Source organism: Centroberyx affinis, unplaced genomic scaffold, assembly GCF_046629955.1.
Source record: "Centroberyx affinis isolate AG114_WGS23_722 - 3 ecotype Tasmania unplaced genomic scaffold, CSIRO-AGI_Caff_v1 ptg001062l_1, whole genome shotgun sequence".
Classification (NCBI taxonomy): Eukaryota; Metazoa; Chordata; class Actinopteri; order Beryciformes; family Berycidae; genus Centroberyx; species Centroberyx affinis.
In genome coordinates, this window is record NW_027279612.1 from 67,947 (window position 1) to 81,714 (window position 13,768).

Sequence of the window (13,768 nt, forward strand, 5' to 3'; positions counted from 1 at the left end):
TGATAGCCTACCATTTTTCGTATGGTAGCCTACCATTTTTGACCAAAGGACGCAGGAAAAGTCATATTTGCATTTCCAACCTGAGAAACAGGAGTGTCTGATGAGAGCTTGAAGGCAAAACAGTAAAATTTGCGTCTGCTCAACCAGGGAGATTTCTTTAGTAGAAAAGTAGTGCAGTGAGAAAAAGCTACAGTTTACACATTTTTTGTAGGGGATACAACTGTTGGCAATAAAACCGGTATCAACTTGGTTCAACTGTTTATACTGCGCAGGAAAACGCTCTATGTACGACTTCTATCTTGGAAAATGGAAGTTTACGAGGAGCTCCTGAAGGCAGCAGAAGCCTGAGCTTGGGAGATTTCGCCGCTGGGGGGCGGTGTGACGTCACCGATCATCACACGAGTGGGTGAAACGCCAAAGTGAAGCGGTGGGTTTTTGGATAATTGATGATGTCAGTGTTTTGGTGGGACGGGGGACGCGGAGTCTCCCCGAAACACAGAGCAAGAAGAAGATCCACAGCAACAGAACAAGTGAGTCAATCAATTAAGAATCGATTAAGGAAACGTCAAACACAATATTTTGCTCTTATTTGGATGAGGGAACACTAGAAAGTCTTGCTTCTTTGTAATCCATCTCGCTCATCTCGTTCATCCGGAGACGCTTGTTGAATGTAGAATGGCATTTGCCAGCAAAATGCTTTAGTTGAAAATGAACGAAAGTCTAGGCTATAATATTCCTATAATATCTCTATAGGGACTTACAGTGTGTCTGTGGTAATCAATAGTGAGTTTATAGTGATCTTATTGTACGTTTTGGTGTTTTTATCTCCTATGGTATCACTATAGTATTCCTATAGGGGCTTATTGTGTGTTTCTGGTAGTCAGCAGTGAGTTTATAGTGACTTTATTGAACTTAATGGCATTTACGAACCACTAATCCCTTAAAATAACCTTACATTTACATTAATTCACCACTGTATTCATGCAAAATCCCTTTCAAATGAACTAAGGGAGTTATTAATGGAGGAGACCAGGAGAAAGTCTGCCTGTACTCAATAGTGAATTTATAGTGACCATGTTGTATTTTATGGGCTTTTCACCTCCTATGGTATCACCGTAATATTCCTATAATATTTCTGTAGGGACTTGTAGCTGTTGTGGTATTTGTATAGTATCTCTCTGAAATATATTATAGATTTACTCCTGTTCTTCTTCATAAGGAAACATACATCAGTTTTGAAATGCTCTGTCAGGTGAACTGATGCTGATGGAGACATCATGGACGTCGTGGACTACAGAGACGACCTGAGGGTCTCAGCAGGGAGGATGAAGTGGTGGAGGGAGGTGGAGAGGGGGGAGGCAGGGGGCAGGAGGAGGAGGAGGAGAAGGAGGATGACGATGATGAAGAGGAGGATGAAGAGCTGGTGCGGGTGCTGCTCAGAGGCACAGCACACCTGGGGCTTCACCCTGAGAGGAGGCAGCGAGCACCGGGAGCCTCTGCTCATCACCAAGGTAACAACAGTAAACATGTTTGGGCTGATGGTCTAAATTAAACTAGTTCTTGCACAGTGTAGATCACAGTGGATCAAATGCAAGTTAATCCTTGTTGGTGATGGGAATTGAACCCCTCACTCTGACAGTGTTAGTGCCTTGCTCTACCCATTAAGCTACACTACCAGTCAAAAGTTTGGACACACCACATTTTTCTTTATTTTTACTAATTTCCACATTTTACAATAACAGTAAAGACATCAAAACTATGAAATAACACAAATGGGATTATGCAGTGACCAAAAAAAGTGTTAAACAAAATCTTTAGAGTAGCCGCCCTTTGCCTTGATGGAAAGGAAAAGGCTTTGGAAAGAAATTCATAGGATCAACTTCACCGTTTTATATTTGTCTAAGAAACTAATTTCAAGCGTTTAAGCAGAAGCCTTTAGATCAAAATGGCTTTAAGAGAATGAAGAACAGAGAACATTCAGTCAGGTGGGTCCAAACTTTTGACTGGTAGTGTATGACAGCAGTGGTGGAAAGTAACTAAGTACATTTACTCAAGTACTGTACTTAAGTACAATTTTGAGGTACTTGTACTTTACTTGAGTATTTCCATTTCATGCTACTTTGTACTTATACTCCACTACATTTTAGAGGGAAATATTGTACTTTTTACTCCATTACATTTATTTCACAGCTATAGTTACTAGTTACTTTTCAGATCAATATTTTATGTTTAAAACATTTGATAATCTTTATAAAATAACTATAAAATAGCATTGTTATAGATTAGACTACCCAAAAGTATAGCTAAATTGTTAAGATTAGCTTCACGTTGACAACTTTAAAATGCTGCTTACATGTACATGTATGTCAATAAATCAGTATTAATATTCCAATAATTTATGAAAAATATAACTCTAAATGGGGACAGTTTGCATAATGAGTACGTTTACTTTGATACTCTAAGTACATTTTGCTGCCAATACTTATGTACTTTTACTTAAGTAAGATTTTGAATGCAGGACTTTTACTTGTAATGGAGTATCTTTACATTGTTGTATTGCTACTTTTACTGAAGTAAAAGATCTCAGTACTTCTTCCACCACTGTATAACAGACTATAAATCCAGTATCTAAATGTGTGATAGATGCCAGGCCAGTGGCACAGTGTTGGTCAGAGTGCTGCTCAGCCTCCTCCTGACTCAGGTTACAGCCAATATGGGGTTAAATTTTTAATCACAGTACTCAGGTTGCTCAGTTGCTCCTGGGTTTGGTCGATGAAACGCCATCTTAACACTTTTAAAAACACCTTCTCTGTTCCCTCCTCAGCCAATGTTAAAGGAAAAATCCTCCCTTAAGCAGCTGTTGGTAACATACCTTGCATTTCTGGGTCCATTTTGTTGTTTGGTGTATTTTTCTTCTTCCAGTAGATAACTGGCCAAATGTAATCTGACATCATGTTGGGATATTTCCTGCAGCAATTTCTCCTCCGACAGTAGACTCAATAGACCAGAATGCAATGCAGCCACAAGACAGGTTGAGTTTTTGAGTAAGTGGGCATGAGACACTTGTTCTACTTGTAACAGTCAACTACGCTGTAGAATATAAAACAACCTGACTGATGTTTGGTTTCCTGCCAAAATGGTCTTACCAGCCAAGGGCAAATTTAACAACATTTGGCCGGTGGCTGGTTTTAGTTTCCCACCCACCTGACACAACATGCCGCTCTGCTCTGTGTGGCCAAAGAGACGAGAAAGGGAAGAAAGTGAAACTCAGCATGGATTATTTTATAAAGTTAATAACCAACTAAAAACCCTTGATTACAAAACAGTAACATTTTAGATGATATAATGAGATTTGAGCAATCAATATCAAGTAACATCGCATACCTAAAATGTAGAGCTGGGTGATAATTCAATATTATCGTTTATTGTCTTTCAGTAGAGTCTTATTGTCATGATATGGTGATTTTCGGGTATAATCTGCTGTCTAAACTGATGATAACAAGCAAATTTTACTTAAAAACTGCACACTGTCTACACTTGTATAAAACTGTATTGCAATGTTTCGGTCATAGGACCTTCATCAGGTAAACATCACAAGTATTATGTAAGTGTGGAGAGTGCAGGTTTATTTCTCTCTCAATTTTTTTTTTTTTTTTTTTTTTTTTGGCCCTATGCATCTGTCACTCAAAGACTTTTAGGTGTGCAAAAATACTTTTTCTTTAAGGAATATTATTTGAAAATTTCAGTTTTGTTTGACATCACACCCTAACATTACTATTCGGCTCAATGGGATGAACATTCATTTGATTATTTAACGTGATTTTGCACACGTGAGCCATATCGTGATATATATCGATATCGAAAAAAATCCATATGATTATCCTGATATTGATTTTAACCATATCGCCCAGCCCTACCAAAATGGATGGAGGCTATAGCGTTTTGGAATTAAATTGTTCTAATATTTTCATGCTATTTTGGACTCAGCGACTGCTTTACCTCTCTTGTAAATATATTTTGGACCCAGCGACTGCTTTACCTCTCTTGTAAATATATTTTGGACTCAGCGACTGCTTTACCTCTCTTGTAAATATATTTTGGACTCAGCGACTGCTTTACCTCTCTTGTAAATATATTTTGGACTCAGCGACTGCTTTACCTCTCATGTAAATATATTTTGGACTCAGCGAATGCTTTACCTCTCTTGTAAATATATTTTGGACCCAGCGACTGCTTTACCTCTCATGTAAATATCAATAAGTGGCGGGATGGGGAAGCCCGCTCTGTTGATTTGGACTTAATGAGGCTGAACCGATGCCAGGTTGGCGCTGGGGCCCTACAGGACAAGAATGTCCACAAACCACCGTCTCCATCAAAGGAACCCTGTGTTGTTCTGAGCTTATAATCTAATCAAAGCTGTTTTCCCAACACACAGGATGTGATGTAACGATCCTGTGTGTTGTTTAACCATGGGGAGCGGGGATGCTGAGAATGAGGTACCTCTGATATAATGAGGGGGGGGGGGGAACGAGATGAAAATGTTAATTGTAGGTTCGAGGAATTGAAATTCCCAAGAAACTAAGAAATTAGTTATGTAATTGTTTACATCAACGGCCCCACTCTGGTTTGCTGTTTCTCCCTGCTGACATGAGAAAGGCAATCTGCATCCAAACTAGGAACCGGACTTCCTCCGAAATGGAGTCCTGAATACACCAGCCACTTCCTCTATTTTTTTTTTTTTTTTTTTTAAATCTTTTTAGCCTTTATTTCTTGGTAAAATAAAGGCTTCCAGGACTTCCAAGACTGTAGATAATTTGTTTGAACTGATTTATGGGAATAAAACAGTGGAGCTGGAGCTTTGACTGGAGATTATTCCAGGACCAGAGTGCAAAATAATAAAAAAACGTTCTGATTCTGGGAATTTAGGTAATTTTTAGGATGAAAAAGAATCTATAGGTAGACGGTGGTGGATTAGCTGCCAAAGTGACCGATAGAGGGGGAAAACTAAACAGCCATTGCTAAAATCTGCTCTCCTTTGGCTGGTGACTAGAGTAGATTTGAGTGAGTTTTTTTATCCTATAAATTAGGGCTGGCGATGTGGTTGAAATCCAAAGACGGGATGTAACAAAGTAAAAATACTTCATTACTGTACTTGAGTAAGATTTTCAAGTATCTGTACTTTACTCAAGTTTTTCTTTCACTGAAGACTTTTTACTTTCTACTCACTACATTTCAAAAGAAAAATCTGTACTTTCTACTCACTACATTTCAAAAGAAAAATCTGTACTTTCTACTCACTACATTCAAAACAGACTCGTTACTCTCGGGAAATCATCAACTGATTTTCTAAAATTATTTTCAGCATCAGACAGCATCCATCCCGGAAGCAGCTGATCAAGAGCCAGATGTGATCGGCTGCCTGTTCAGCAAAGTGACACCAAAAATTAGGGAAAGGGAGAGAGAAGCAACAAGAGAGAGAAGCAACACGAAGAAGAGAGAAGCAACAAGAGAGAGAGAATTAACGTTAGTGAATTCAGCTGCTAGGGTTCAGGTTCCTGATCTGAGCTGCAGACTCTTTCTCATCTGGGATTCAGAGGAACGCTCAACAGAAAACCAGTTTAGAAGATCAGAAATGACTTTTTTAGAGAACGACTTTTACTTTTATACTTTAAGTAAATTTAAGTCCACGTACTTTTATACTTTTACTTGAGTAAAGGATTTGAAATGGTACTTCAACTTCTACCAGAGTATATTTTTAAATGCGTATTTGCACTTTTACTTGAGTAGGGAATTTGTGTACTTCTACCACCTCTGTTGAAATCAATATTATGATAATCATCAGGATTTTTTTCAGTATCGATATAAATCACGATATAGCTCAGGTATGCAAAATCACAAGTGATGTAATCAAACTGCTGTTCATTGCATTGAATTGCAAGGTAATGATAAGTCTGATGCCAAACAAAACTTGTAGGACTTTTTCAAATAGTATTCCTTAAACTGTTTCATACCTCATTTTGTCAGAGTTTTTTCACTAAAATGTGTTTGCTATCAACAGTTTAGACAGCAGAATTGTGTGTCACGATATCACGATATCATCATATCATCACAATATGATTCCACTGAAAGACGGTGAATGAGTTAATGACTTAATTCCCAGTCCTACCATAAACAAATTTATGAGAAACTGAGATATGAGTTATCCCTAATCCCTAAAACCCCTGGTAATTTACTGTAAAGTTGAACTTTGCAATATAATACCGTAATATATCATACAGCTGTACTGTGTTTATCACTGAGATAGACTGTAATTAGGTTTACAGTATATCTGTTGGTTTTAAAATAGTTTACCGTAAACAGGTTTATATTATAGCTGTTATTTTTAAAGCAAATTACCGTAAACAGGTTTACAATATATCTGTTTTTCTCATAGCAATTTAACAGTTCTCAACTATGAAATTTACGGTTGCCAAAAAAAACATACCGTAAAGTCTTATACATTGTCACCATATTTTTTACGGTGAAGTTCTGGCAACCACAGCTGCCAGTATTTTACCGTAAATTACACAGAATTTGTTTTTACAGTGTACCAATTGATGTATACCTGCATGTAGTTTGTTTTTCATACAACATGATGTGGTGTGTGTGTGTGTGTGTGTGTGTGTGTGTGTGTGTGTGTGTGTGTGTCTCCAGGTGGAGGAGGGCAGCGTGGCGGCGGCGGTGCGTCTCCAGGCCGGTGATGAGATGGTGAGCGTCAACGCCGTGGCCCTCAGCGGCTCCCGGCAGGAGGCCATCTGCCTGGTGAAGAGCTCCCACAAGACCCTGGCCCTGGTGGTCCGAAGGTACCGCGTTTCTTACCAACCCTCCCAAATTTATCCCGGGGACTCCTGCTCTTCTCTCATTGTGTAATTTCTCCCGATTTTCTCCCATATATTGATCAAATTTAAAAATCTGCTTGTTGACTATATTTGTTAAAAATAGTAACAGAAAAAAAATGTAGTCCCTATGCTATCACTGCTGTTTCTGAACGGTCAACAAAATAAGTTACACCATAAATGTGGTCTTTATGGTTTTATGGTATTATACAGCATATTAGCTCAGGAAATGTAGAAGTGGAGAGTTTTGGATGTAGTTTTTGTATTATATTTATGCATAAAAAGTCACCAGAATGCCAGAAATAAGGTTTCTGAATCTTAAAATTTCCGGAGGGAGACACCCCACTTTGTTTTGAAAATCTCCCTAAGGAATGGGCAGGACAGCAGGGTCAGAAAGTCTGTGATAAGATTCTTCATTCTCACCTTTTAAAAAGACTGTTAACAAAGTGCTTTACAGAATAATAAAAAGGGATTAAAAACAAAGAAATATAAAGGAATACACAAGTAAAAGAAAAACACGAAATACATTTAAACCAATTAACCAGCACCTAATTAAAAGCGATGGTAAAAAGATCTAATGATATGTTATAACCTTACTCCGATAAAGATAATTAAATAAAGGCATTTACATGACAATTTCAACAGTATTGCTTTAAATACATTAAGATCAAATTATTAGTGTGCATGTAAACTTACTAACGGAGTAAATAGTATGTCTGGCCTTGAGTATGGTCTGTTAGCAAAGTTCAATAATTAATTCATCATTTACATGTATTTTATACATATTGAAACGCACTTTAGTGATTAAATTTTTTCACACTGCTGTATCAGTATCGTATATGGTTCAGCCAGAGCGGCTGACCCTCAGAGAATGGGTGCAACAGTAGAAAAAGTCTTAAATCCCAAGATCGCCGACACTACAAGCAACCAGCAGTAAGGAGGTCAAAGGTCAAAGCCGCAGCGCCCTGACAACAGATGCAACGAAATATTTTGGTGACCCGAGAGTAATCGTGTACGATGGGGAAGAGCTCGGGAAATTAAGAAACAAAAGCCAAGGAGAAAAGGTAGAAAGGTAGGAAGGAGTAATATGTTGCTCCTAAGCACAATAGGAGCTCATTATAATCCTATAATCCTGTTGTACTTTTTCACTAATCACTAATTTCTCTTTGCGGGGGGGAGGGGGGAGGGGGGGGGGGGGGCTCAGGCGGACCCGGGCTGACATGGGCCTCTCGTAGCTCGTTTGCCCCTGGGGGTAAAAACAAAAGGGGGCATTGTCCAGCCGGTCCTGCCCCAGCCAACACTGTTATTTCAGAGCTCAGATAATGACTCTTAAATGTGAGAGAGAGAGAGGGAGAGAGAGGGAGAGAGAGAGAGAGAGAGAGAGAGAGAGAGAGAGAGAGGAGTTCCCCTTTATCAGCTGGGTGTGAGACGACTAACCAAACATCTACTAACCTGCCTCACACCAGCACTGCTTTACTGGAGGTTTGGGGACATAGAGGTTGACCTTTGACCTAACTGAGTCTCCCAGGACTGGTTACATGAAGATACATTACACCAGTATTGACAAAATAGATAATAGTTTCCAAAGATTTCTTCAGTTTTGACTTCAGGTGTCAGTATGCTTACCATGAAGTTGAACTTGCCTGAAATAGAAAACACAGTCGAACACACAGCCGCATACAAATGTGTGTATAAAAGCTACATAGGCCTACTCGCTGTGGTTTTTGTATTGTTTGTTTATTTACACTCCACACCAGTGAGGATGCATGAAGATTAAAGTGGTAACCGGTTCATGACCTCTGAAAAACCCCCCAGAAAATAGCAGTAACAAAAGCTCAGAGAACAACAACAACAACAACAACAACAACAGCATGATGTGGTGGAGGAGCAGCAAAGACGGCTAATGATTATTCTGAAAGAGTTGCAGGATGTTAGCACAGAGATTCAGCCAATCACATTATATTCTTGTTTATAGCGTGTTCATACATTAGCTTGTTAGCTTTGGTGTTTGTAGCATGCTAGCTGACATAGTGTTTTGCTCTGACTGTTTGTTAGTAGCATGTTGGCTGATATTGATATCTTAGCATCTTAGCATTCTTAGCATGTTGGCTTGTTAGCTTCTATATACCTATTAATTATCTGCAGTTTCTATTTACCTCAATCCGGATACAGAAGTACACCTGTATGGGTGAGAAAGCCCGGCTGGAGCTATACTGGTCAATGAAATAATAATTTGATACTGTATTAATCCTGGTAGGGAAATTGTCTTTTCTCTGTTTTTAATAGTGTTCAAGTCCTTTAGGGTGGATTTTTCCTTTAAATGTTTATAGCTCACTAAAATGCCACACCAAAATTAAGGAACCACAAATTGAGCGTACTAGGCCTACTACAACACAATTAGAGGAAAAAACAGTTAAATTCAAGTTTTTTTTTAATTATTTCTTCAGCTGTTGCAGGCTGTATTTGCTGATTCTATTTCCTTCTAGAAAATAAAGTTATGTGCTGGACTTCAGAAGGTTTCACCTCCCTTTGTCAACAGTGACAGTTTCTGTCTGCCGTACAGTGTTACGCTCAAATAACCCAAAGTTTGCTGTGATGAGCACTATAGCCACACACAGGATTTACATATTTCCCGATATACAAACTCTTAGGATTTACATATTTGAGTTTGTCTGATTTCAAGGCCGTCACCTTGCGTTCAGCCTCGCCCACTGACAGAAAACCATGACGCTGTTACTGACTTAGTGGAACAAAACACAGCCGGGGTGTTTCTTTTTTTTTCCAAGCCAACGCACAATGCCGGCCTGAGGACTCGGAGGCTGCATTGTCTGTCCCTGAGTGTGTGTGTGTGTGTGTGTGTGTGTGTGTGTGAGTCCTGTATATACACAGATAACTCTGAGGCTACGATTCAGTAGGGTGTGTGTGTGTTAGACAGAGAGAGAGGGTTTCTTCTTTCAGATGTTTCAGAAGTTAAGGCATCACTGTTCCAGCTGTTTTTCCGGCAGTCTTTCTGTCTTTCTCACACACACACACACACACACACACACACACACACACACACACACACACACACACACACACACAGTTTAAGTCTAGGATTCAGCAGTGTGTGTATGAGACAGAACGAGAGAGGGATACTTCTTTCAGGTGTGTGTTGAGGCATCGCTATTCGAGCTATTTTGTCCTGTAATCCAGTGGTTCTCAACGTGGGGTCCGGGGACCACCAGGGGTCCTTGAGGGCATTCCTGGGGGTCCCCAGCAAATTGTTAAACTTCATTATTTCATTTACAAGAACAATTACAGAATGTAGAAGAATGACTAGATTTTGATCATAGTTTCACTCAGATTAATTAACAGATGTTCAGGGCAGAAAGTTGATCAAACGCCTGTGAAGTTAAAAATGAGGAGCCAATAAGTGTACATTTTAGATTTACACATTACATTTCAGAGAGCTGGACTGTGTCTCCAGAGAGAGAGAGAGAGAGAGAGAGAGAGAGAGAACCCCTTCTTCCTTTCCTTCCCTCCTTCAGAAGGAAAACAGCAGGGATGAAGGAAGAAAGGAAAAGATAAAGACAGAAAAAAGAAACAGATAGAGAGGAAGAGAGAGAGAGATAATCCCTTCGACAGAGGGCATCATTTTCCCGGTTGTTTGTCCTGCAGCCCTTCGTTTCACACGCTGACACACACACACACACACACACACACACACACACACACACACACACACACACACACACACACACACACACACACATACATACAGTCCATTGTATTACTGTGAGGACTTTCATTGACGACATTCATTCATTCATTACCCTAATTCTAATCCTAACTGTAAAGTTTAACCCCTTTTAGAAGTGACAACACTCCTCACTTTGGAGGATTTTTTCTTATGTTTCTATCCTTGTGGTCCTCACAAGGATAGAAACACACACACAGGCAGTTAAATAACAACATGACTGGCTGGATTGATTAACAGGCAGCCAGCTTTGAGTTTCCCCAGCCCCTTCAGTCTATCTGATTTATTTTTAGTATATTTAGTATACTGCAACACAAAACTCTGGTGTCTCTCAACTAGTTACCAGCAAATATGGTGATCAACAAGTGGGAGTGAATGACTCGGGCCATCTAGTGGCTTTTTGATTAAAGTTAAATTGAAGTAAAAAAAAATCAAAGATTGCCATTGATCGTGAAGTTTCGTGATTGATCCTGTTGTTTTTAGTTTTGGGGCAGTGATGTAGTGACAAAAAAACAATATTTTCAAAAAAGCATTAATTTAGACCATTTTAGACCAAGGCTCATATCCAATATATCCGTATGTAATGATATAATTCTAACTTACATCAGCTTGATAGTACTTTATAATATATACTATGAACTAAACAGTCGAGCCTAAAAACTCTCTTCCCAAATAAAAAGGTGTGTAAAGTGAGCTCAGGTGGGGTTACCCTCCTCAAAATCCCTGTTTTGTCAATTTATGTTTGATTATTCATGATTTATGTAATGCACACATGTACAGCTGTGTTTGTATGAAGGGAAACAGCGGGTCCACTGCAGAAAAATCAGATATTGCAGCAGAAGTAAATCAGCATTGAATCCCGGTTCATTATTAGAGTCCAGTTCTTGTGTCCTGTCAGAATTATATGCCTGCTGACTGGCAAATGGCAACAGAGTCTTAAAGCCTGAATCCAATTACTAGTTGCAAAGCCACAGGCGTGGGCTCAGCTTTGCAGAGCAGACCGAGTCAACACAGGGCGGGGGGAGGGGGGTGGGGTGGGGGGGGCTGCCAGGGGGTTTTCCTACACCTCTTTACCAAACAAATACTTCATCCGACCCGGCTGGAAGAGCGAGGATCGGGCTCGGTTCGGGACGGCACACCCGCCGAGATTTAAAAAGTAGATCCCGGGAACCGTCGAGTCCGCCTCACAGTCCGGCTCCCCCCCCCCCCCCCCCCTATTTGCAGGGAGGAGTGGTATCTCCCATGTTGCCTAGGTGAGTTGACAGTGCTTAGTGGGATAGGCCATATCAGCACAGCCCCATTGTTTTCAGGGGCTTTGGCAAGGCTGCCTCCTCCAACAAGCAAAGAGTGGGCTCCTCTGTCTCTCTATATTTTTGTTGTTTTTCTCTCTCTGGATGTTTGTTTTCAGAAGATAAAGAGTCTCTGAGAAGATTTCCAGGTACTTGTCTTATCCTCCCTCTCTCCCTCTCTCTCTCTCTCTGTCTTTTTTTGTTTCATCTCCTCTCTAGCCGAGTTGTGATTCAATCATCTGGTTTCTTGACAAGCTGGATTAAATCAGGAAGCTGTAAATGAGTTTGAGATAACGCAGGTTATGTGTTTTTTGGTCGTCTAGATGGCATTAAAAGGGTGTGGAGAGGCAGTGACCCATTTTCCCCAAAGGATCAGTTGTAAATGTAGTAAACCTGAGAAAGTGCTTGAAGGGAAAATTCTTCTTTTTCTTTTATGTGTGCTGAGGATTTTTGAAGGTTCCCAAACGCGGGTGAAAAGGGATGAATGACAACTTTATGTGAAGGTTGGTGATGTTACAAGTTAAAGCAAATCTGTGTGTGTGTGTGTGTGTGTGTGTGTGTGTGTGTGTGTGTGTGTGTGTGTAACTGATCCTTCAGCTGTGGCAGGGATGCAGCAGGTGAATTTAGAAGGCAAATCAGGTGTGTGTGTATTTGTGTGTATTTTTCTTTCAGATGTGTGTTAGGCCATCACTCTTACAGCTGTTTAACCTGTAGTTCTTTGTCACACGCACACACCCACCCACCCACACACACACACACACACACACACACACACACACACACACACTTCACACTTCAGGTTACAGTGAGGAAAAAGCTCTTTTGTTTCTAAAGGTTGGCAGTTTACCCATAGTACAGTCAGTTTGAGAGTCCTTCCCGTTATGGGAGGGTCCCGGTTCGATTCCCAAGTAACAATAAGTGTCTGCCGAAGTGTCCATGAGCAAGACACTGAATCCCTACCAAGATGAATTTCCCCCTCAAGAGAGTGTCACAAAAAATAGACATTTCTCAGCAGCAGTGTAGAGGAAACCTTGCTGGCATTTACCTCCTAAAACAAGGAGGACGAGTTTTATCCACAGATATAGGAGAGAGATTTTCTACACTTGGAAGTTTTTTTTTATAGCAGTTGGACATAAACGCATCACTCCCTGACATTCATTTCTTTTCCTACGACTGATAATGGAACAGGAGAGACTGAATGTGCTGAAAACGGCAAATTCGAACATTTAACAGTCACTGTTAGGGTTTGACTGATGGGGTTTACTGATATTTAAGGCAGAAATTTGAATTTGATGATTTTTATGCCAAAAAATGTACAAGTATTCAGTGTTTCCTCTGGAATTGTATTCTCAGCAGGGTGGAAAAACCTCTGAAACAGCCTTTAGACACTAAAACTCTTCATTGAAACCCATAATAAGGAAAATATTTGAAGTGAGTTAGCAGCTCCTTAAGGCAGAGTGACCCACCTCACCTATTTAATGGTAGAGGAAACTCTGGGATACATGTCTGCCTTTAATATGAAGAATTAAGTTACAAAAAAAACCCCATTATTGTACAATTAAATGTACAAAGAAAATAAAAAATCATTGCAGGTTTTCAGGCTGTTTTTCTGTATCTGTGGTCAGGAGAAACCTCCATCATATCAGAGGTGGACGACACTGACTGATTGATATCTGATATTTAATAAAAAGCCAATATCGGCCTGATATAGGTCTAATTCTAGTTACCGCAGAGCCAGATGTTTCAACTCTTGGTCATCTCCAGGTGTTTGCTGCGTCAAGCCTTCTGCTTTTTTTCTCCCCCACAACACATTTCCCTCCCCTCCTCTTCACCTAGCTCTTATTTTTGCGGCGGGGCAGGGAGTG

General features: G+C 40.0%; 1 protein-coding gene across 1 annotated transcript in view; it reads left to right on the plus strand.

Moving 5' to 3' along the window:
• Positions 1–1,325: 1,325 nt before the first annotated feature.
• The window catches only part of LOC139647213 (protein Shroom2-like), a 36,195-nt gene continuing 23,752 nt past the window's right edge, over positions 1,326–13,768 (plus strand). The window contains 4 exon segments of the mRNA XM_071523078.1: positions 1,326–1,346; positions 1,349–1,450; positions 1,452–1,511; positions 6,694–6,842. Coding sequence (XP_071379179.1) covers positions 1,326–1,346; positions 1,349–1,450; positions 1,452–1,511; positions 6,694–6,842 — 332 coding nt within the window.